The 22,172-nt window shown below is 42.8% G+C and overlaps 2 protein-coding genes across 3 annotated transcripts in view; both read right to left on the reverse strand.

The window, feature by feature from the left end:
• Positions 1-15,334, reverse strand: part of otud7b (OTU deubiquitinase 7B) — a 44,913-nt gene extending 29,579 nt beyond the window's left edge. The window contains exon 1 of one of the 2 annotated variants that reach the window (XM_030749720.1): positions 15,064-15,334. The gene's annotated coding sequence lies outside the window, so the exon portion shown is untranslated. The remainder of the gene's footprint in view (positions 1-15,063) is intronic. The other variant, XM_030749721.1, reaches the window with a different exon arrangement.
• Positions 15,335-17,580: 2,246 nt separating this feature from the next.
• rbm8a (RNA binding motif protein 8A) lies at positions 17,581-21,811 on the reverse strand. The gene is made up of 6 exons (XM_030749859.1): positions 21,704-21,811; positions 21,132-21,191; positions 20,961-21,038; positions 20,474-20,610; positions 18,483-18,619; positions 17,581-17,955 (listed from the first exon to the last, which is right to left on the reverse strand). The coding sequence occupies exons 1-6, from the start codon at positions 21,768-21,770 to the stop codon at positions 17,907-17,909; spliced, it is 528 nt and encodes a 175-aa protein (XP_030605719.1). The 5' UTR covers positions 21,771-21,811; the 3' UTR covers positions 17,581-17,906.
• Between the last annotated feature and the right edge of the window lie 361 nt (positions 21,812-22,172).

Here is a 22,172-nt window from a genome sequence, read left to right on the forward strand (position 1 = left end):
TGACTTGTCAGTGAGCGTAAGCTCTGAAATGTCTGCAAGGCGTAGGCGTAGCATACTGTCCTTTAAAAACAGACATGCATAAAAACAGAGCGCAGCATTTGCTTGTTATTTCTTCCTCCCAGTGAGCCGAAGCCAGTTTTTAAGTGCTTCAGAAACAGGGTGGATACACTGTTAACAATCAATCACAGTAAACACCAATGATGCTACTGAAGGAAACCAGCAGAGGAAAAAAACAAAGGTGTGGTGAGATGGCTGTCCTTCAGCTGTCTGAATCTGTGGTGCTGTAATCTGGTTACTGACTGAGCCCAGTCAGCCTACACTGGCTCATTACATAAGAGAGCTACAGCTGGGAAGGAGGCTGATCACTGCCTGGTCGAGGAATGGAGGAAAACCAAGACCTTTACTCAGATCTTCCAAAGTTTCCCCTCATACGAAGGGTGCAGCACGATGGCTCTGCTGCTCGTGTACAGGAAGTCCCGCTTCAGTCTCCTCAACATGACGAGCAAACGGTTTTAAAAAAGAGAGAAAGGCCGGATCAGAGAACAGTGTTGGACAAGAAAATGCACAGCAAAGCAAAGAGAGCACAGAGCGATGCAAAATCCTCTCAGTACATTGTAATATCCCTCTATAGGGCCAGCCGATGCTTTCTTTTCTGACAATGTTGACCTCATCTTCAAGGGCGAATGGATGCATCATAGGAATAGTGTAGGCACATCACTTTCCAAGGGATTGTATAATGCCAAAGCACTGCAGATACAGCCTCGAGCTAACGCTACGCTGCCGCAGACAGGGTCTGCATCAATTCTCATCTTCCCTTAATTCATTTATAAAGCACTTTTAACTAATTTATTCATCATAAAAGAGAAAAAACATAGATTCACAATTCAATTACAATTTAAGACTTTAAACTGCTGCCTTCTCAGGGAGGGACTTATGTTTTCAGTTGCTATTGGGTTACATCTCAGAAATCAATGCAGTAAATTGGAGTGTGCCCATTCCCTGGACAAAAGGAAATATGCTAGCAAGCTGGTCATTGGAGAAAAATCAATAGAAACCACTGGACTACAGTTCAACAGAACATGCACAGATATGTTGCTGACATATGAATTATAGAGACCAGAGGGCTAGCTCTGGTCCATTAGCCCCCCCAAAAAACAGCATCTTCATGTGACTCCAAGAGTGCTTTTGTCTTTAATGCAGCGAAACTCTAATGTAGCTGCAACAAAGATGGGCTACAGTCTTCCCAAATAAGGCTATTAATAATTTTTTTGTCTTTGCAAAAGGTCGACAATTTGGAGGAATTTCAAGCTCATTTGGCAACAATTTTCTGTCGTATATTTTTAGCACAGATTTAACAGCAAAATATGATGCAGGGAGCTGACACAACAGAAAAGGTCTGAAAGTTTTCAGCTCCTTTGACTTAGTTGTTGTGTTTCTTTATAGTGTCACTTACAGCAGCCGGTCAGGGTCTGCTGCAGTTACAACCTGCAGTATGATACTGAATTTAGCTCTAAAGAGTCTAATAATTATTACAACTGAGGAAGATCACAACTAAATTCTTCCCTCACTCTGTTTAGGAGACCAGTTACTAAATGTGGAGACTTAAGTCAGGGATTTGTGTCCCATCATCAGGAATGATCTCTGCGATGACGATGCACAGCACCAGTGTTTTATACTGTATGCACAAGGAAACAGACAGGCTAGCAAAGTCTAAATGTGCAAAGACGATGTCAAAATCGCTCTTTTTACCGCCTCCAGTACTCGTTAAACATCCAGACCTGGAGACCTCTACATGCCAATACTGAGTCACAACATGAGGAAAGGTGTGAGGGCCAGATCATCAGTTCTTGCTGCTTTAATTATCAGTTACAGTTTCTTTGACAAAACTAGGAAGGTAATGTTCAAATCGAGCCTTATATCTGAGCAAAAATATTTTTTTTAAATTATTTAAAAACACTTTTGTCTGCTCAAATGAGCAGATATAACAGTAAAATAAATACACTTCAGGGAACAGAGACTCACAGCCTTAACTAAATACAGACCAATCATGCTCGCATGTGCAGTCACACCCAAAGACCCACTTTGGTCCAGGAAAAAAAAAAGTGGGTTTTCATAAACAAAAATGATTCTTAGACCCTTCCTCACAGTGAGAAATCCAGCTTTTTTATTTAAATCGAGCCAAGCTATCAGCTGGATGGGTCCCATTCCTACTTATTTTCCCACCGCTTGGCTCGGCATACGCTGGAAGAAGTGTCAGGTCCACCCGGTATTTACAAGCAAGTCAGGAATTTAAAAAATTAAACAAAGTAGGCGAGATGAGCCTCCCTGCAAGGAAATAAAAACACATTTCAACCCCAGTGGCTTAACCACCATCTGCGGGCGTCTGTGTGTTTAATGCGTAAGACAACACCACCATCCCGAATGCACACACAGCTGATGTCAGAGATTCCACACCACGCCTGCCCTCTCCGAGGCCACTCGAGCCGGGCAAGTCGGAAAGCTGTCCAGTCATCAAACAAAAATCTGCAAAGTCCGACACCCCTCTCCCAGCCTCCCTGTCCTCTCTGCTGGCTCAGAAACAGATAAACCTGCGAACCTCCGTCTCTTTCCTGCGTGAGCGCTCAAGGCAAAACAAGGTGAAGAAAACAAGATCTGCTTACTGATCATTTGATCATGGTTTTCATGTTTGGGTTGCAGGCTGCAGCACCTTTGAGCTTCATGACTGAACAAATAAATTCCTAAAGTTCATCTGGTCTAAAAATAGTGCAACACTGGGGCTAAAGGGGGGGGTGCATTCACAGACATTTAGATCAGCTAGCAGCACTGCTCATGAAGACAGGGTCCCTCAATGTCCGTTAAACATTTGAGCGCTTACTCTGAGTTTCTATCTTTACATCTAAAACCAGAGCAATAACACGCGTGTGAGCACCGCCACCAATGCAAACAGAGAGTTACCACCTAATCTGAGCTGCCAGAATTAGAGCACCCTCCTGTTTCAGATAGTCTAAAAATAATCCACTCCTAATCACAGTTTAAACATGGAAAGTCTGCACTGTGCGGAGCTCAAAAACAGCTGACGGCTAAGATTTAAACACTGTGGGGACAAAACCCGAGGAGCATGTGACGCCTCGATCGGAGACGATCGAATCGGTGACATCATCTTCTCTCTGAGAGCCTGGCGCCCGACGTCTTCCTCATTCAGCCCTAATTTTCATAAACAAAAAACATCATTTTACTGAAAGTGTATTGTTCTTAGGCTTTATGCTATCTCTGGTTCTTAAGCTGACTTAAACACCAGACAGCAGGTAGCATTAATAAGCTTTTACGGAGCAGCTGGCCTGATAAGCCAGTGGATGCCTATATTTCCTTTGGGGTCTGTATGAATGTATGCATGCTGAGTTCCTGATTAAAAAAATGTCTGAATTAATACTTCTTAAAGACTTTTTCAGAGAAACAAAATTAAAGCAGAACAATGACAAAAGTAATTATTTTGGGGCTTTTAGAAATAACAAGCTTGGGATACAACTACTCAGCAATGCAATACTCCTTACAACAATATTTTTTAATGGTACGTTACAGCAAAGTGAATTTCTCTGGATTTTGGTCTGGTTAATACACCCGTCTATAAATGTAATATCTACAGAGAGCTTTAGGATTGTATTTTTATTGATTTTAATTTCATTTTCCTGTCAAACTGTTCAGTGACACTGTGACGATTTGTTTTGGTGACTGAGATGTGCTGTGCCTCAAACTGTGTATTCCTAGGCTCACACCGGCTTCAAACCACAGACCTTATATGAAGATGGATGTAACCACCTCCATTCAGTGTGTTAGGACTCCTCATGTTGAAGTCTCAATGTTAACATCCTACATTATCAGCTAAAGCTAGCTAGCTATCGTAGCATCCTACATCCATAAACTGTGTAATATATCTGCTAATTAGTGCTAATTTCTAAACTGATAAAAGACCAGAATTTCTGTCACCAGCAGTGAAGCACAAACTTCTTTGATGGTCTTTTCGTTCAATAAACTCAAAGCAAACCAGATTATTTGTCAGATAAAACCAGTAAAAAGGCACAAACACAGCAGAGAGCTCCAGTTCAGTGACTCCGGTAAGCTGAGGCGAGCGACTACAGCCTTACAAATATCTAAAATTATAAATAATACAATCCCTCACATTTATTCTGAAGGGGAAAACTATCCACGAACAGTTCACACCACACCCTTAAGTGTTTGGTTACGTAGGTAAGAGGAGGGACCACGAAGCGGGCAGGAGGAGAAAGGCAGTGAATTGACAGTTTACCATGTAAACAAAACCATCTTTAAAAGACTTTAGCATAAGTTATGGTCAGAAACAAGCTGCACATTCATAAAAAGCAGCCGCTGAAATCTGTACGAATGACTGTGTTCGACTTATCTTCCTGAGACCCTGCAGCCACATACGGGGACATTACATTTTGGCTTTGCTGCACCTTATACTTCACTGTGCTCAATAATATTTTATACTTTGTTAAGTCATGTTGTTTTTGTTGTGTTATGCTATAAAATAATCCCAGTGTCCACATCTGAGGACACCATTTTTTTCCTCACAAAAGTATGTAACAACCATGTAACAAAATACAACTTCCTGTTCAAAGAGGAAGCTCAGTTTATATACATTTCAGGTCCATCTAATCACAAATATCTAGGAGAAATTAAAAATGCATCACAAACAGGAGCTCGGGTCTCAGGAGGTTAAGGCAACACAACCCTGTGGACATACGTGCACTACGCAAGTAAGCACGTAGTGCACGTGTACAACCTCATAGTACATCCTGTATAATGACAATAAAGGCATTCTATTCTATTCTATTCTATTCTATTCTATTCTATTCTATTCTATGTAAGCGTCTAACAGAGGCATCCTTACTGACATCCAGTGATGGTTTCAGACAAAATGTCTCCGAGCCAGTGGAAGGATTTGTGTTTTTCTTCAGCCTGATGTAAACTCTTGCTGATAATCACTGAAGCAAAGTAATAACAGCCAAGTCCAGCAAGCTGAAATGGGCAGTATTAGCGTCTGAGCACAAGTGTTTATGGAAGTGTCTGAGAGCTGATGTCATAGTGCAGCAGAGCATGTAGCAGAGATGTCTGAATTCACTTAGTCCATTTTCCCCTAAAATACTGCTCTGGATGCCACAGCATGAAGCACCAAGCTCACATGTTAGTGGACGACAAAGAAAAGAAAGCTCACCGAAAATGAAAAAGCACACCTGTTCCTCTTAAACAGGTGTCTGATTTTGAGAGCTGCAGGTGATTTCTGCTCCATGGTCATCACGAATCAACCTGAATTTTCTCGAATGGTCATTTTTCATAAGCTCAGACACACACACACACACACACACACACACACACACACACACACACACACACACACATGCAGGCATGAAAACGTTACGTGCTGGACAAAAACACAAAGGAAAAAAATGAATCACGTAATTCTTAAAAATCCTGTAAAGAAATCATTTTAAATCCACAGGAACTTTTTCAGTCATACCAAAGAAAACAAACAAACCACCTACGCTGTCTTCTGCATATACAAACAATTAAATTAACTAAGAAAGTGAAACTGATTACGTTGACTGTAACTCTGCATGTGTTATCATGTAGTAAATATAAAAATACACAGCATCAGTGCTGGGACTCTTATTTGTTGCAGGCTGATCCTTATTTTCTCCTTTCCTGTCCATTGTGATGGTTTATTAGACCTGAGAGGTTCCTCGTCTCTGCCCGGGGCACGTCACTGCAGTCAGGCCCAGTAATCACCAGTTGAGGAGCAATAATTAACAACCACATGAAGCAGGCGGCTGTAGAAAGGGCTTTAGGGGACTGTAAGCGGCATTCCCACATTCCAGACAGGGACCACACGGCTTTGTTGGTCAGTGTGACGGGTGATGGAAACAGCAGAAAATATAATGAGGGCATTTGATCCTCAAAGTGAGTGGGGAGGGAGTGGAAGCTAATCTGCCATCAATGCACTGCTGTTTCAGAAGTGCACACAAAAAGAAACACTGACCAAGACATTAAGACTGATGGCCTCTGCATTGTACCACCGCAGGTTTTACGCAGCGCTGTGCACAAAGAAACGCACAAACAGACACAAACGGTCCTGCAGAGCATCCGGTGAGAAATGATGCTCTGCCTCTGAAGGACAGCAGCACAGAGGCTGACGGATAAACTGCTTCATGTGGTGACGGCTGCCGTGCTAAACTCTAGTATAGAGGAGTCCTCATCCGGCCCTGCTGGACTCATTGATTTGTAGGCTTTGTGGAGAAACACAAGCCTCTGCATCCATCTTTAAACTGCCTACCTAAACAAGTTGGATATTTTAACCGCTCAGGTTTCCCTGCTGCATGTCCAAACGTGAGACATCTTTGGTGAAACAGCTGAATGATACAGGGGACCACCCAACTATTAACCAAACCATTAGCCAGTAGGAAAAACACGAGACGGGAGAGGTCAGAGCGAGATGTAGCAGCAACTGAACTTTCAAACTGATAATAAGCTGACCTCTGAACTCTCTTCAGTCTTCACCTTTATGCTTGTTGCACCAGGACTTTAACATTCATGAACGCACCTCATTTCAAAAACTCGTCACATCTACATGAATAACACATGTGACCTTTCCTGAATTCCAAGCAGCGATTTCTGACCAAAGGTTTGAATCCCTGATTTTCACTAACGAACCTTAAGGCTGACAAACATCACCGCCGCTCTGTTGCCTTGATGCGTGCACAAATTTTTAAATAATCTGGCAATATCTGATGTTACAGAGATGGCACTGATGCCAAAATATCCTTTGTGCTTCACGTATAAACAATTATTATTACATAATTCACATTTAAAAGGCAAGTGAGATGACTGCTGCTTTCATCGGCATATCAGCCCTCGAGGAATACGAGACGTTTCTTAGACTCCAACTTGATCTCTGTCTCGTTTTAAAGTCGAGCACATTTGTTCCACAAAACACGCTGGAAAGAAAAGAGCTTAAAATCTGCTCGATACTGGAAACAAAATGGATCTGTGACTTGCAAGTACAATAACTCCAACCGTCACGATCTACTCCTGCTAAATCAGCCTGAATGTGAAGCCAACCAAGCCCTGCCAGATCTAAAGCCGGCGGCTAAAACAAGCACTAGCCTCTGCAGGCGTGCAGCGCTAATGCTCATGCGAATCCCCACGTGCTGCGGGCCATTCGCTGCACACAGCAGGGTGACTTCACGTCACACCCTGTCTGATGTCATCCCGGGGGATGGGCTCCTCATTAGGACCGTGTGTGCGATTACTCCCGCTGTCCTGGATCAACGTGGCAGGGCAGGAGACGCTGAGATCCCAGGCTGAGGAGGCATTCGCCAAATACTCTGCTGTGAAATAAACATTAACCCCAAACAAATGCTGACTGAAACTTCTGAATTTATCAAACCCAACAAACCTGTACAAACCACGCACGCACATCTCGTTGACTAGATAATTAGGCATTTCTGCCCTTGCTAGTCAGCACACAAAATACCAGTTTATTAAAGTAATGATTCCTATTTTATTAAGGTACAACACCAGTTAACTACTGTTTATTATGACTCCACCTGCTACTTAGAAGCAAACAGAGACAGCAGAGAGCTGTGCAGATAGCACTGATGCTGATCCATGAATCCAGCATTGCTGCTGCTGAGCTTCCAGTTAGAAGTGTTATTCTGTGTGTGAAGGACAGAATTTAATAAAACGCCTTCACTTGGTGGACATTAGGAGTTAGAGTATTTCAGACAGCTGCCAACCCAAACTCCACAATCTGCCAGTCCTAATTTGGTCCTTAAGGACTCCTGTCAGCTTTTAGATTTTGCGGACTAGTCGACGAAACCATTGCTGCCCTTACTAGTCAGCCCCAACATTGGTAGCTGTTATTCTGTTACTAGTTATTCATATTTTAATAATGTGCAACACCAGTTAAGTGTTGTTTCTGAGATGCCACCACCCGCCTCTGTCTCTCTCTGTGATGTGACCATGTAAACTAGCAGGTGGAATATAGGACAGATGACAGCCGTGTGAATCAGCACGGTTCTGCAGTCCCAGTCAGAAATGAGCAACCTGCTCGGTCAGAGTAAACTGGCCATATCCACTGGGACCTACTCAGCTCGACTCGACTTCTAGGGTTTTCCATTGGGTGGCAGTACCTGGTACTTTTTAGTACCTACTCGGCCGAAAATGTGACGTCAACAGAATGCATGTCACCGATTAGTGACATCACTGCCCGGTCAGATGGGTCACGAGAGCGAATCCGTCACAAGACTCAAACCCGCTGTTTCTGAAACCCAGCAGTGAGGGAAATGGCTACACACTAACGAGCAGAGACATTTTTGTGCTCGGTGGCTAAACAGAGCGCACGTTTGTGCTTGTGTCGCATACAAATGATGTCACGGGACTTTCGGGCCGCCTTACTGAGACAGTACTCAATTGTAATGGAAAACAAGCAAAGTAGAGTACAGTCGAGCTGAGTAGGTACTAGTAGAAAAGAGGCAATAGCCACTCGACCACATTCTGCACAGGTGTGCAGAGGCTAACCTGCAAGGAAGAAGGCTACAGCTGCTAACACTGCTAATCCACCTTACATCACCTGTGTTTAAACATTTCAGCAACACTTAAAATATTATTCGATTGAAATGAAGAATAAGATTAATAGTTCCCCATCTGACCTCACAGATGAGCTTCTGGAAGAATGGTCAGAAATTCCCATAAACACTCCTAAACCTGTGGAAAGCCTTCCCAGAGCAGCTGAAGCTGTTATAGCTGCAAAGGCTGGGCCCACATCATATTAAACCCTCAGGACTAACAATGGATCTTACTCAGGTTCATATATGTGTGAAAGCAGATGAGTGAATACTTTTGGCAGTATCATTCCTATCATGAAGGAAAAATTAATACGTGTGACAACAGAGATAAACCAACCATTACACTGAAAAAAGTGAAAGCCACAAAGGACTCCACACTGAAACGAAGTGCTCCACCACATTTTTTTGGTGGAGGTAAATAAGACTGAGAGGTTCTGGCAGATACAGCAGTGAGCTGCAGTGAGTGAAGTAAGCAATACAACAAGCTCTCATTACCACAGCTTTTCTCTTGGGTGTGCCGACTCATACTGTACTGGATTATAGTTTCTCAGATGGTACAATAAAACTGTTACACCTTAGTTTGCAGTCACCTCTAATGTATCACAACTGCATGAATTAAATGAACACAGTCCCAGTGTAATCCTACTATCCACAGCTTAGCACGAGTGTATTTATAAGACGTACATATCTCACACTGCTTAACACTACCAAAGTTGTTCCTGCTCAAAATGGGTCAACTATGCACGGCATTTCTGGCCTTTTAATAAACAAAAATGTCTTCTGTGGACACCTCGCTACCCTTTCATCTGTTCCACAGTCACTTTAATGTCATCTGATATTTGCTATGCTGTTTTTTTATCTTGCTTTGGTGAATTTGATACTTCATTACAAACTATATTATCATTAAGTATTTTTACAGGCTACGCCTACGTGCATGTTCTCAAAGTCAGCACCCAGGTAGACGCCTCAGTTCACAGTCTCTGCCCCTCCCGGACACCAGCGGCCCTGGGCACTGGCTAGCTGCTGTGTCACAAGACTGGCAGGCAACCAGCCAAGCTGGGGAGGGTGGGGCTGCAGAGTTTTATGAGTTGCTGTCTGGACGAGGAGACGAGCCACCTTTAGATCCCCGTCTCACCGGGACAGTTTAGGGACTAAAGCAGCTTTCTCTTTTGTATCTCATCCCCTTCCTGAGTTTCTGAGCAGTTCCTCTTAAAGATATAAGGGTACGGATGGATGTGGGTTTCAAATCTTTTTTTGGGAATCTGCAGAGTGTCCAAACAAAACAAGGCTTAGTTCATGCCTCACCGCCAGTGGGACATGCACGCCTAACAGAAAAAAATTCATGTGTTTGTCCTACTAACCTCATCTACTTACTTATTAATCTGACCGTGTTTTCCTGTGGGAGTAGGCCAAACGGGCCTGGCCGTGTAACTGACACGGCATCGCTGACAGTGAGCAGCTGTTTGGGGGAACTTGGCGAGGAAAAATTTAAATTTTCATACCATCTGCATGGCTCAGAGTGGTTACCTTAGACTCCTTATATTCACCAATATAAGGAGTATATATCCTCTCTAAGGATATTCAGCACAACAACTGTGTGATGCAGGTTTCTGGCACTCCTAAAGATGACAAAACCTCAAAGGAAGTCACAGAGAAAGACAAATTAAACTAGCTGTCATGTGAACTTCACTGCTGCTCTATCTTTATTGCCATGTGTATAATAATCCCATGACCAGCAGCTCATAAAACTTAATGATTCCAGCTTCATGACAAACCCTGTTACACAGGCATTACAAGTGTCTACTTACAGCTCATCATTTAGGATTACAGCAGGGGCTCTCAAACATTTTCAGGCACATCACGCTTCAGAAGCTGAAGAAGGTTCACGCCCCACTCCAATCAATCAATCACTGACAATAAAAGAGCTTCCGATCTCAAACTTTAGTGAAATAAAGCTCAACACGCTGAGGTTTTTACTGGCTCAAAAGGAGCCTGTGTGGGGTTACTATGAATCATGATTGGTTTGTATTGAGTCTTTGTTACCCTGGTTAACTTAAGTGTATACATTGTCCTATCATTTCTGGACATTTGATAAAGAAAAGTGTATTTTAAGGTTGGCTAAATTAAAACCAACTTTTAAGAAAAAAGTAGTGGTTAAAAATATTTTCTGTCACATTTCTAAGGCTACGTTCACGCTGCAGGCCTTAATGCTCAATTCAGATTTTTTGTGAAATCCGATTTTTTTTTCCTTCTGTGTGGTCGTTCACATTTCCAAATACATGCTTGGATGTGATCTGTGTGTGAACTGCAAACGAACCTAAAAGTGTCCCGCATGCGCAGTAGAGGACGCAGTAACGTCACACGTCGTGAGCGTGCTCAGTGTTTGTGGCGGTAAACATGGATCAGGACGCAGAACAGTGACGTTTGTCGAGTGTCGATGACGTGCAGGTCGGATGAACGCGACCTGGCCGTACAGACACAGGTCGCATTTGAAAAGATCGGATACGTATCGGATTTAGGACCACATATCCAAGCGGCCTGGGTCACATTTGTAAAAATCGGATCTGTGTTGTTCAGACAGTCATGAAAAGATCGGATACAGGTCGCATGAGGGCAAAAAAAAAAAAAAAATCGGATTTGGGTCACTTCAGGCTGCAGTGTGAACGTAGCCTTAGTGATTTCAGTGGGTACCACCACCCATCAGCGTCACTTTGACCCGAGGCTACTGTAAACATTTGAGTCCTGTTGGAGATCCGATGTACATGATACACTGCAAAATTATGAGCCACATATTCACATTTGAACCAACAAAACTGATATGCGTCACATAAAATCAAAGAGCAGAAACTCAGTGATATTTGTTTGGTTTAGTTCCAATGGATGCAGGCTGAGGTGCTGCCTGTTTAGCGTACGGACAAAGTGACTTAATCTGGATACGTGATTCGGTCATTCAAGTGTTCATACAACAGGAGAGCAGCTTTTTTTAATTTTAGTCTTCAGTGGGAAACAAAATACATTTTATTCTCACATTTTTTGACTTCTACACTGTGACCGGCAGTCAGAAGGATGCTGCACCCCTCTTAAAATACTCGCCTGAGGTGCTCTCTCTGCTGCTGTATGAATCAATATAATATGTGCCTTCAAGTGTTGAGGACTTGTATAATGAAGCCTGACAGTCCAACCCCACACACGCCCTTACTGTGCATCGTGGTATGAAAATAGTGGCCACAGTGTATACGAGCACGTCCCCAAACTGATGGGAAGCTTCATTAAATTAATTACTGAAAGTGAGATGACGGCGTGCAGTCAAAAACTTAAATGACTGCAAAAATTAAAGCTAATGTGAAATCATTGCTTTCACATTGCAGCAATGCCTGCACTCCTGCAACATCCTTGGATCGGTCCCTGGAAGTCCCGTTCTGTCAAGACTGTTTAGCATGCTGGATCTCCACCGCTGTGGAAAAACCACAACCTGTCAGCCTAAACTTGGACCACATACAAGATCGACACAGAAAAGTGAAGCTGAAGGGCCTTAACCTGCATCCTGTATAAAAATGGCCAGCAGGAGGCGCACCCTCTGGTTGCAAAAGCAGTTCCAGTTGTGTAGAAGTCTCTGGTAAAATGACCCTTTGTGTCAGTGACCTCAGTAAATACTTTCCTGAACACGTTATGAGTTAACTCACTCAGTCTTAGTGAATAAATCATCAAGTTTGTTTTGTGAATTATGGACATCGTTAGAAAAAGAAAGGCGGATTATCTAGGATATACTCATTAGCTAGCGACTTCTTGGAATGATCCAATCAGATCCACTTCTTCCTCATCACGCCCAGTTTTAAAACACAGACGGCAACACTGAAAACGCTCAGCTTTCATATACAGTCTATAATTTCAGCACATCCTTTCCCCTTAATTTTTACACTGTATTTACTGCCTACCATACTGTGGTTCAATTCACATTTATTTCATTTATTCAGTTAAATTTTAATTACAGTTTATAGTTTAATAAATCTACTCTTCTTCAAATCGTGTTGAATAATCATGAAAATAACTGAGACTATGATAACTGAGCAGCCCTGGACCCCTGCCGCCTTCTTCAGTATTGGAGATGGGGGGGGGGTTCTGACTCATAGCTGTTGACCCGACTCTCTTCCTTATATATAATCTTCAATATAACAGTTGGGTTGATTTCAGGCCTGCTTTAATACACTGGCCACATAAAAAAGTGTAAAACTGTTGCTCTATCAAAGAAGAGCAATCTTGAAAAGCAATTTTTCCATGTTTCTGACCACAAATTCTGCTGTTTTCTTAGTTACAGTTGGCACAACGTTGAGACTGACGCATCCGGACAGGAAGAAGGATTCACGTCCACAGCTCGTAAGCTGTCGAGACTCATCAGCACAGTCGTGCTCGCAACCAACAAAACTGAGCTACAACAAAGTGGCACTGGACTTTAATTCTGGTCTTTTACTAAACTTAAGTAGTTTTTAAATCGCCAAAATGATGAAATTGAAGTGTAAGACTCTGGCATAAGTGTACAAATGATTCAGGACACCACCAACCCCTCCAGCCTCTAAAATACTGACTTTTTCCTGCCTTTAGGGGTGGAAGATATTCACTTTGTGTATCTGGACACGAATGAGTACATACAGAGATGAAAAACTGTATTCAGGGACATGAAAACAAGGGGTGGAAATGTGTGTTCAGCAACACAAATTAACACACTGAAAGTTGTGACTATTTCACAAACTGCCGTTAGACTGTACTGGAATGTATTGATCGTACCTCAGAGTTCGACCTGCAAAAGTCACTCACGGAAAAGATAAATATTACCAGTCGTATTGTGTATATAATAGCATCGTGCTGGTAGTTTCATCCAACTTTCCACACTGGTGCTGATCTGCAGTTGCTTGTGTGTCCACATTTCAAGCATCCTTCACAGCCACTGGAAACAGTGAGCATGGGTGGAGGGTTGGATCTGTTTCTTTTTCCTATTGCACCATGCCTAACTCCTCAATGAGCAACCGCTTCACTGTTGTGTGCATTTATTGTGCGTGTGTTTGTTTGGTAATCAGCAGTCACTGTAGCTCCAGCCTGACCTTCTGGACAGAGGAGTTATTTGCATCTGCTTTTACAGACAGGAGTATAAGAGGTTATTCTCCTTTAATGAGCCACTGTAAATTTTAATTTGCATGCAATACCAATAAAAGTGATGAACTGTGGAAATGCTGGTTTCAATTGCAGTCTTTTTTCTTAAGAGATCTTTTGCTGCTCATCGCCTGTTACGTAAATGAAAGATTCATTAAATGTAAATGTTTTCCGTTCTTTACACATAGACTTAAATAAATAAAGGTGATTATTCAGCAGTTTTACTGGTCAAGCCCACTTGATCATAACACAGCCTAAATAAGTTTGACCCCCCCCTGCTGTAGGCCAAATCCACTTAAGAACTTGTACCCCTGTCCTACTTCTCATGTTGGCTGTCTGTCCCGGTGTCCCAGCAAACAAAGCAGTCCACAACTACAAGACCTGAATAATTCAAGGCAGAGTGCAACCTTACACCTTGGTGGTGATGTAGGAAAAAATATGGCAAATAAGCCCAGTTACAGTTTCAGGCTGAGCAGGAAGGAGTGAACCCTGTGACCCTCCAGCTCAGGTAGAAGTCTCACACCGACGTGTGGGGAGAAACACCGAGTTAGCCGCTTAATTCGGGCTCAGTTAATCCAGTTTTTGGTTAGAAACTGGAGAGAGTGTGAAGAGCTGGCTCTGCTAATTTCCTCTGAGCTGGTGCTTTAAGTCAGTGTTACATCACAGACGCACCTTAAATAAAAACCGGACTCTGATAATCTGGATCGTGACTAGAAGCTCCCAGAAAAAGCGACATTGTGATGATTGAACTTGCGTCCACCGACAAATGCACAACAACTAAAGAGCTCATCTAACACTGATCTCACTGTTCGTACTGCTTATGTGACAGCTTATAAAGCGAAGGCAAGGTTCAGCAACCAGCTCTCTGAATCCTGACACCACACACGGCGACGGCTTGTCTTCACCGCTCACTCTCACCCAGCGATTAATGGCTATAACTATTCTTTGAAGGAAAAATATCAGAACAATAAACATGCTTACATAAACGCATTTAAGGCGTTCAAACGCATGAGGTCCATGCACCGTTCATACACATCCCACTAACTTTATCTGCACCCATTAGGAAATGTAATCATCCCTTTAAAGTCTGCCACACATGCGCATGAATGCTCACCATAAAGAAGTGCCGTATGTTTTTTTGGGGTTTTTTTTCCGGTAATTAGGCCGAACCGTTACGTTTGGCTAGCAAGTGGCTACTTCAAGCCTGGCTAATCAGCAGCAAGCTAACGGTAGCTTAGGTTAACGCTAGTAGCTGGAGTATCCCCTTACTGCATACCTTTAGCGGCCTCGCAGATGTTGTTTTCATCGTCCCATTCAGTTTTCCAGCAAGTGCCAACTTGTGAGTAGCATATACTTTTCCAATACCAACGACTTCTAACTTTTTAGCGTCTTCATGGGGAGAACTGAGCGTAAAATCCCAAACCGGACCACCAGCGACAAAGTAATTTCTCCACCACTTACAACAACAACGTCAACCGAAGGTTTCAGACCGCCCCCACGAGGATCCAGCCAATCAGAGACGGGAGTTTATTTTATTGACGGTTACGAAAACCAATGGTCGGACTAGAAGACTTTGACCGACGTTCCCCATTAGAGTAAACACCAAATGAGAACGCCAAACATCCGCCTGCCAACTGGCTGCGGAAAAATGGGGGGCCGGGTTTTTCGTCTCAGCAACCAATGACAGTGCGGCACTCAGGCCGGAGTGACAGGTGCTTTGGAGTTGACAAAATAGCTGGGGCGTCACCGTGGCCGGGGTGAGGTCATCCAGGATGATGTAAACCCTACGTCATTAGCGATGCTAAATAAAACGCAGCAGGGAACACGTCTGAGTGTAATCCATCTTTTCTGGAAATGTGCACGCACTAGTAACCTGTGGCAGGTCATGTGTAGATTTAGCATGGATAATATTACATGTGATTTGAGAGTGTTTTCTTACCATTCAGTGCTTTGTCTGAAAAGTAGTACTTTGTAATCAACCTCGGGACACTTCTTGCAAAGTTTTACGACGATATATCTAAATTTTCTAACGCAAAATCTCTGGTTTTTACGAATAAATTCAACACATATCAAACTTACTTCTTCAAAAAACAAACAAAAGCTTTTCAGACACTGCAAATGTGCTCCCATTTCTTTAAATTACTTTGGTTTTGTGTTGACCTCTGGCAATTTTTTGGCAGTGCTCCTAATGAGATGATGGATGGAGTCCTGGAGGATCTCCTCCCAGATCTGGACCAGGGCATCACTGAACTCCTGGACAGTCTGAGGTGCAACCTGGTGGTGTCAGATGGACCGAAACATAATGTCCCAGAGGTGTTCTATTGGATTTAGGTCAGGCAAGTGTGGGGGCCAGTCAGTGGTATCAATTCCTCAGTGAACTGCCTGAATACTCTCTCCACATGAGGCCGGCCATTGTTGTACATCAGGAGGAACCCAGGACCCACTGCACCAGTGTGGGGTCTGACAGGTCCAAGGATTTCATCCCGATACCTGATGGCAGTCAGGGTGCTGTTGCCTAGCCGGTAGAGGTCTGTGTGTCCCTCCATGGATATGCCTCCTCAGACCATCTGACCCACCATCAAACCGGTCATGCTGAATGATGTTACAGGCAGCATAACGTTCTCCACGGCTTCTCCAGACCCTTTCAGGTCTGTCACATGTGCTCAGGGTGAAGCTGCTCTCACCTGTGAAAAGCGCAGAGCACCAGTGGTGGACCTGCTAATCCTGGTATTCTACAGCAAATGTCAATCAGGCTCCACGGTGCCGGGCAGTCAGCACAGCGCCCACTAGAGGACGTCGAGCCCTCAGGCCGCCCTCATGAAGTCTGTTTCTGATTGTTTGGTCAGAGACATTCACACCAGCGGCTGCTGGAGGTCATTTTGTAGCTCTGCAGTGCTCATCCTGTTCCTCCTGCACAAAGGAGCAGATCTCTGTACTGATGATGGGTTAAGGACCTTCTCCAGCTCTCCTAGAGTAACTGTCTCCTGAAATCTCCTCCATGCTCTGAGACTGTGCTGGGACACAGCAAACCTTCTGCCAATGGCACGTATTGATGTGCCATCCTGGAGGAGTTGGACTACCTGTGTGACCTGTGTAGGGTCCAGGTATGACCTCATGCTACCAGCAGTGACTCTGACCCTAGCCAAATGCAGAACTAGTGAAAAACAGTCAGAAAAGATGAGGGAAAAATGTGAGTGTCCTCCACCTGTGAACCATTCCTGTTTGGGGGGGGGGGGGGGGGGGGGGGGGGGGGGGTCTCATTGTTGCCCCTCTAGTGCACCTGTTGGTAATTTCATGAACACCAAAGCAGCTGAAACTGATGACCCCCCCTCAGTTTAACTGACCTGATGCTGAACTCTGATTAAAGTGTTCCTTTAATTTTTTTGTGGTGTATTTTGTTCCTTTGCAATTTATGCCCTGCATGTTCAATTTTATGAAATGAATTTAATCTAAAAGAAAAGCTCAAATTTCCTACAAATATGTACATGTCAGCATTCCTAAATGTTTATTTTATGTTGTCACATACTGTACAACAATTTAGGAAGAAAATGGGAAATAGGTGCAGTGATTTACTGAACCATGCAAACACACATGGAAATACAATATATGAGGCAAAAACTGAGTTTGTACAATTAGAACAAACTTTAAGGTCAATATTTGTTATGATCACCTTCACTGGTCACCTGTATATGTATTTTTATAGATGCAGCCAAAATGTAAAATGAGTGGTTACAGTGAATGTTCTTTAAACTGTTACAAACAACAACAACAACAACAAAATAACAGGCACTGATTTACCTTCTAAAAATTTTAATTTTACCCAGGTTATATAAAGCAAAAGTTACAACAAGCAAACAGAAAACACTATGAGAAATCACAAAAACCAGAAACACAAACATGTAGCTGAAAGTAAAATCTCAGATTCTCTGTTAGAGCCAAACAGCTGTAAATGCTGCTCAGACAACTTATTCTTTTGGTGTTCTCCATCTCAATATCTGCAGTCACACAAGTCGACGTCACACGTTTACTCAAACTATTGTACAAAAATTCCTAAGGTTGTTTGTTAGGGGGGCATCGGAAAGCCGATGACGCGCTCATCACAGTGACGCCGTCCTGCGTTCAGCGCCGCCTCCTGTCTGGACTTCTGCTGCGTCTCCGTCCGCCAGTCCTACGACGAAACACACATTAAACTGGCGATGAACTTCTGAAGAAAATGAAGTGTGAACGCTGAAACTGAATGATTTGAGTCAAATTGTTTAAACTGTCGAAATATTTGGGAAACCTGCTGAGATATCCCAAATCCTTCTACTGGAAGCCAAAGTGCAGAAATACTGAAAACTGAAGTTTATACACAAAAATGCAGAAGTCTGCTGAGCTGCTTCTTATTATTATTAATAAACTAATCTCCTTTTCTGAAAGCTTCTCTCCTTTTTTTTTTTATTAAGTTGTTATATTTTATGTTCTGCCGGCTGTATCACAGGAACTTTGCATCTTTTGGGGTAAATAAAGACCTTAACTAGAAAAGTTAAACATCGACTGCAAACACAAAGGACCGGGGAAGAGGAAAATTCATCACCAGTAAGATGAAGAAATTCTACTAACATGATCCATACTTTATATTCATAATACATCGTCGTACTGTCTTCTTCACACACAGGAGCTTGTTCCTGCTCCAGAAGAACGCACCACCCTCACCTTCTCTTGTTCTTGGGAGGCCCTCTGACAAAACACCAGTCTACACTGATGGGCTGGCCCATGAGGTCCTGACCGTTGAGCCCTTCCATGGCTGCCTGCGCCTCTTTGTACGTCTCATACTCAACCAGTGCATAACCCTGGAGACAGAACAATGCGGGTTATTGCATCTTTATGTTAACAGTACAGTGAAATGTAATTTCAAAAAAGAAAAAAAGAAAAACTTCAAAAAGAGCTCAGAAAATAAACGCTCCTCTCCCTCCACCCTGTGGAATTAGTCGGCAAACACATTTTGACCTTTGCAATCAAAAATTATTAACAGTAAGATGTATGAGAATCGGTTTGCATCACACGCTTCATTTCTACTTCACAGCCTAAACAATGCTGCCACCTTGTGGCCGAAAGGAGGACATGTTTCTATACTTCAGCAGTGGAAAAAGACAACAGTATTAATTTGTGCCTCCTCGGCTCCTATGTCCTTTATTCTCCTGTGACCCACTAAACTAATCTCAGTGAAGCTGAAGGATATCTGATCTCCTAATATGCACCAAGCAGAGAGAGAAGAGGAGGCTTCCTGTGGAGCTGTAATCGAGGATCATCAGGTGTTTTTCCTTAATGAATAAGTGTGGTACACGGCTGAAATATTAAAATAGCAGGACAAGGACTGTACACATAGCTGTTCCTTTGCATTCATACATTTCAGTTATTTATCTGCATGAACAAACTTTCTCTAACACGCAACGATGACGTGTGATATCTAAAATTGTTCTGTTGAATTTAGTTAAGCTGGTGTACATACAAAAGTGTCATTGTTATGCTGATACCCGAGCTCATAAATGACAGTAGCAGACTAAACAAACACTGAACAGACAATGAAGCAGTGGCTGGTAGTTAAACTAAATTCATCTCTTGAGGATGGGCTCTAGCTCAGGAGGTAGAGCAGGTCACTTACTGATCGGAAGGTCAGCGGTTTGATTCCTGGCTACTCCAGGCTGCATGCCAATGTATCCTTGGGCAAGATACTGAACCCCAAGTTGCTCTCTGACACAACCGTTGGAGTGTGAATGTGTATGAATGTTAGATAATAAAAAGCACTTAGCTTAGATAATCATAGAAGTGCTTGTATGAATGGGTGTGAATGGGGTAAATGTAAACATGTTGTGTAAGTACTGAGTGCTCAGAGTAGAAAAGCGCTATATAAGAACTAGTCCATTTAGTACAGTAATTGATAAATTGTAAAAAACTTAAAAAAAAAATCACAGCTGTTTGTCTGCATACACAGAAATTTGCATTTAATAAAGATTCACATTTAAGCTTTACATTTGTCCTCAGCCACCGCCCTGTTCTACAGGAATACAAGCAGCTGACACTGAGTCGAATCCCCTCGAGTTGTGCTCAATGACAGACTCATTCAGACTGATGTAACATGTTGGCATCTGTCTGCATCCATAAATCAGACACTAAGTGTCTGCAAGCCTTCAACAAGCTCTCTCAGGGCGACTGCAGTCAGTCCAAGTCAGACTGCGACCGTCTGCAGAAAGGTTGCCTCCCTTCAGCTGACCTGTGCAACCGCCTTGCGATCAGAAGTGATTTAGTCACCACAGTCAGTCACAGGGTGTGAGAAAAAAAAAAAAAAATCAATACAATCACACGGAAACCACTGATTTCTCTCTTTTTTTTTGGCCAAGCTTATTTAATGCTAATTTGCTCAGCTTATCTCAGGTACATGAATGAGCCCAGAGTATTTTAATTTATTTACTAAAATATAAATATCTGGTGTCCCTGTATTGATACAATATTGCCACACAAAATATCGATGTTGCAGATGCATAGCACTGAAACAGCACCTGAATGCTTGCTCATGTGACCCAAATTCAATTAAGTGATCCATAGGATGTGTCAGAAAATGCAAAACACTGACACATGTGCATGGACTGAATCTCATCTGTTTAAATACTCATAAATGTGCTAATACCATGTTTTTGTTCCCTCACCTTGAGATATCCTGTTCTGCGATCGAGGTTGAGATGCAGGTTCTTGATTTCTCCAAACTCTGAAAACTTGTCGTGGATGTCCTCCTCTGTGGCCTCCTCGTGTACACCCGTCACAAACAGGATCCAGCCCTCCACAGCTGCCGCAAGCAATAAATAACTTAAATATAACAATAATAAGAGCAAACCTGCTGAGCTCTAAATTAAGTTTATCCCATAATAACACAGCATCCGATTCACTATAAAAAATAAAAATAAATCCCTGACATGGGGTAACAAAAGCAACAAACATTTTCCCATAATCTGATAGTGTGTAGACTGTGCTGTTGCACTTTATCATCACATTATTGTTCTTTTGTGTAACAAAAATGAAAAAATAAGATCTGTATCGCTCGCCCTCAAAGGCTGCAGACTGCTCTGTCACTTTCCTCCTCCCGGCTGCTCTCTAAGCTCATCATATCATCTTGTGTTAAACTGACTCTGGACTTACATCTCTGAGGGCCTGGCTCATCACCGTCTTGTTCCACAGTATCATAGTCCTCCTTGGCTCTGGACCGGGCTCCTTCCTCTGGAAATGGAAGCACATTAACACTTACTGCCCTCCGCAGCTCAGGCAGGAGACACTCTATAAGCCACCAGCATCGCACCAAGGGCCACTCACCTGAGCCGAAGCCTCTTCCTTTCCTCTTCTTAGCTTTCTCTTTCAGCTTGTGGATGCTTTCTAATGAATGAAAGATGGACAGGTCAGAGCCACTGCACGCTACTGTAACGCTCTCTTCACTGCAAGTTCATTAAACAATTTTAACTCAGCTGACCGGAAACAAATAACGCGCTGCCTTAGTTTGGTCTGTGAAAACAATCACCCGTTACCGCGAATTAGCGTGTTAGCAGCTGCTAACTGCACTAAAACTGGGTTTTAAGTTATTGGCCAAGCAAATGTTCGCCTTCACACTCACTTAACCACTTAAAAGGGAATATTTTCAGGGGAAAAAGTGACCTTTACAGACCTGTGTGCCCGCAGCCTAGCTAACCTGCATAGCGCGTTTAAATTAATCAACAGTACGCTGCTAGCTCGCGTTAGCATGTTAGCATTTATCGGGCCTGCTCCCACGCAGTCCAGCTTTTGTTGCATTTACGGACCCAACGACTGTGATACGGACCTCAATATTACACATCATTTGAACGCTGGGACGGTGTAACATCTGCCACTAACAGTACACAAATTATTATTACCATCACCATCCTCATCCATAGGAAAGTCCTCGCCTCCCGCTTCGTGAAGATCCAGCACGTCCGCCATGATGTCTCTGTGTGTACGCGTCTGACCTACGTAACGTGCGTACGCAAAAAGCGCAGGAAGGCAGGCGGATGTTGCCAGTTTGTGTGAAGTAAGTCGCCATTGCTTTAAAATACATAAAATACGCATGCGAAGCAATAAACATCGAAAGGAACTATAACAAATAGAAAAATAAACTGTAGACAGGAAAAGGGGGCTTAGGTCAAATTAATTTAAACAAACAATCATATTTAAAGGTGTTCCTTTTGGTTACAAGCTTGCAGGTTGCAGGTATTTAGTTTAAAAATACCTGCAACGTCTCATTTCTTAAAAATAAGAGGATTTTATATATATATATATATATATATATATATATATATATATATATAAATGAAGCATTTTTGAATAAATGCTGGGCAGGGTTAT

Source organism: Archocentrus centrarchus, chromosome 16 (genome assembly GCF_007364275.1).
Source record: "Archocentrus centrarchus isolate MPI-CPG fArcCen1 chromosome 16, fArcCen1, whole genome shotgun sequence".
Classification (NCBI taxonomy): domain Eukaryota; kingdom Metazoa; phylum Chordata; class Actinopteri; order Cichliformes; family Cichlidae; genus Archocentrus; species Archocentrus centrarchus.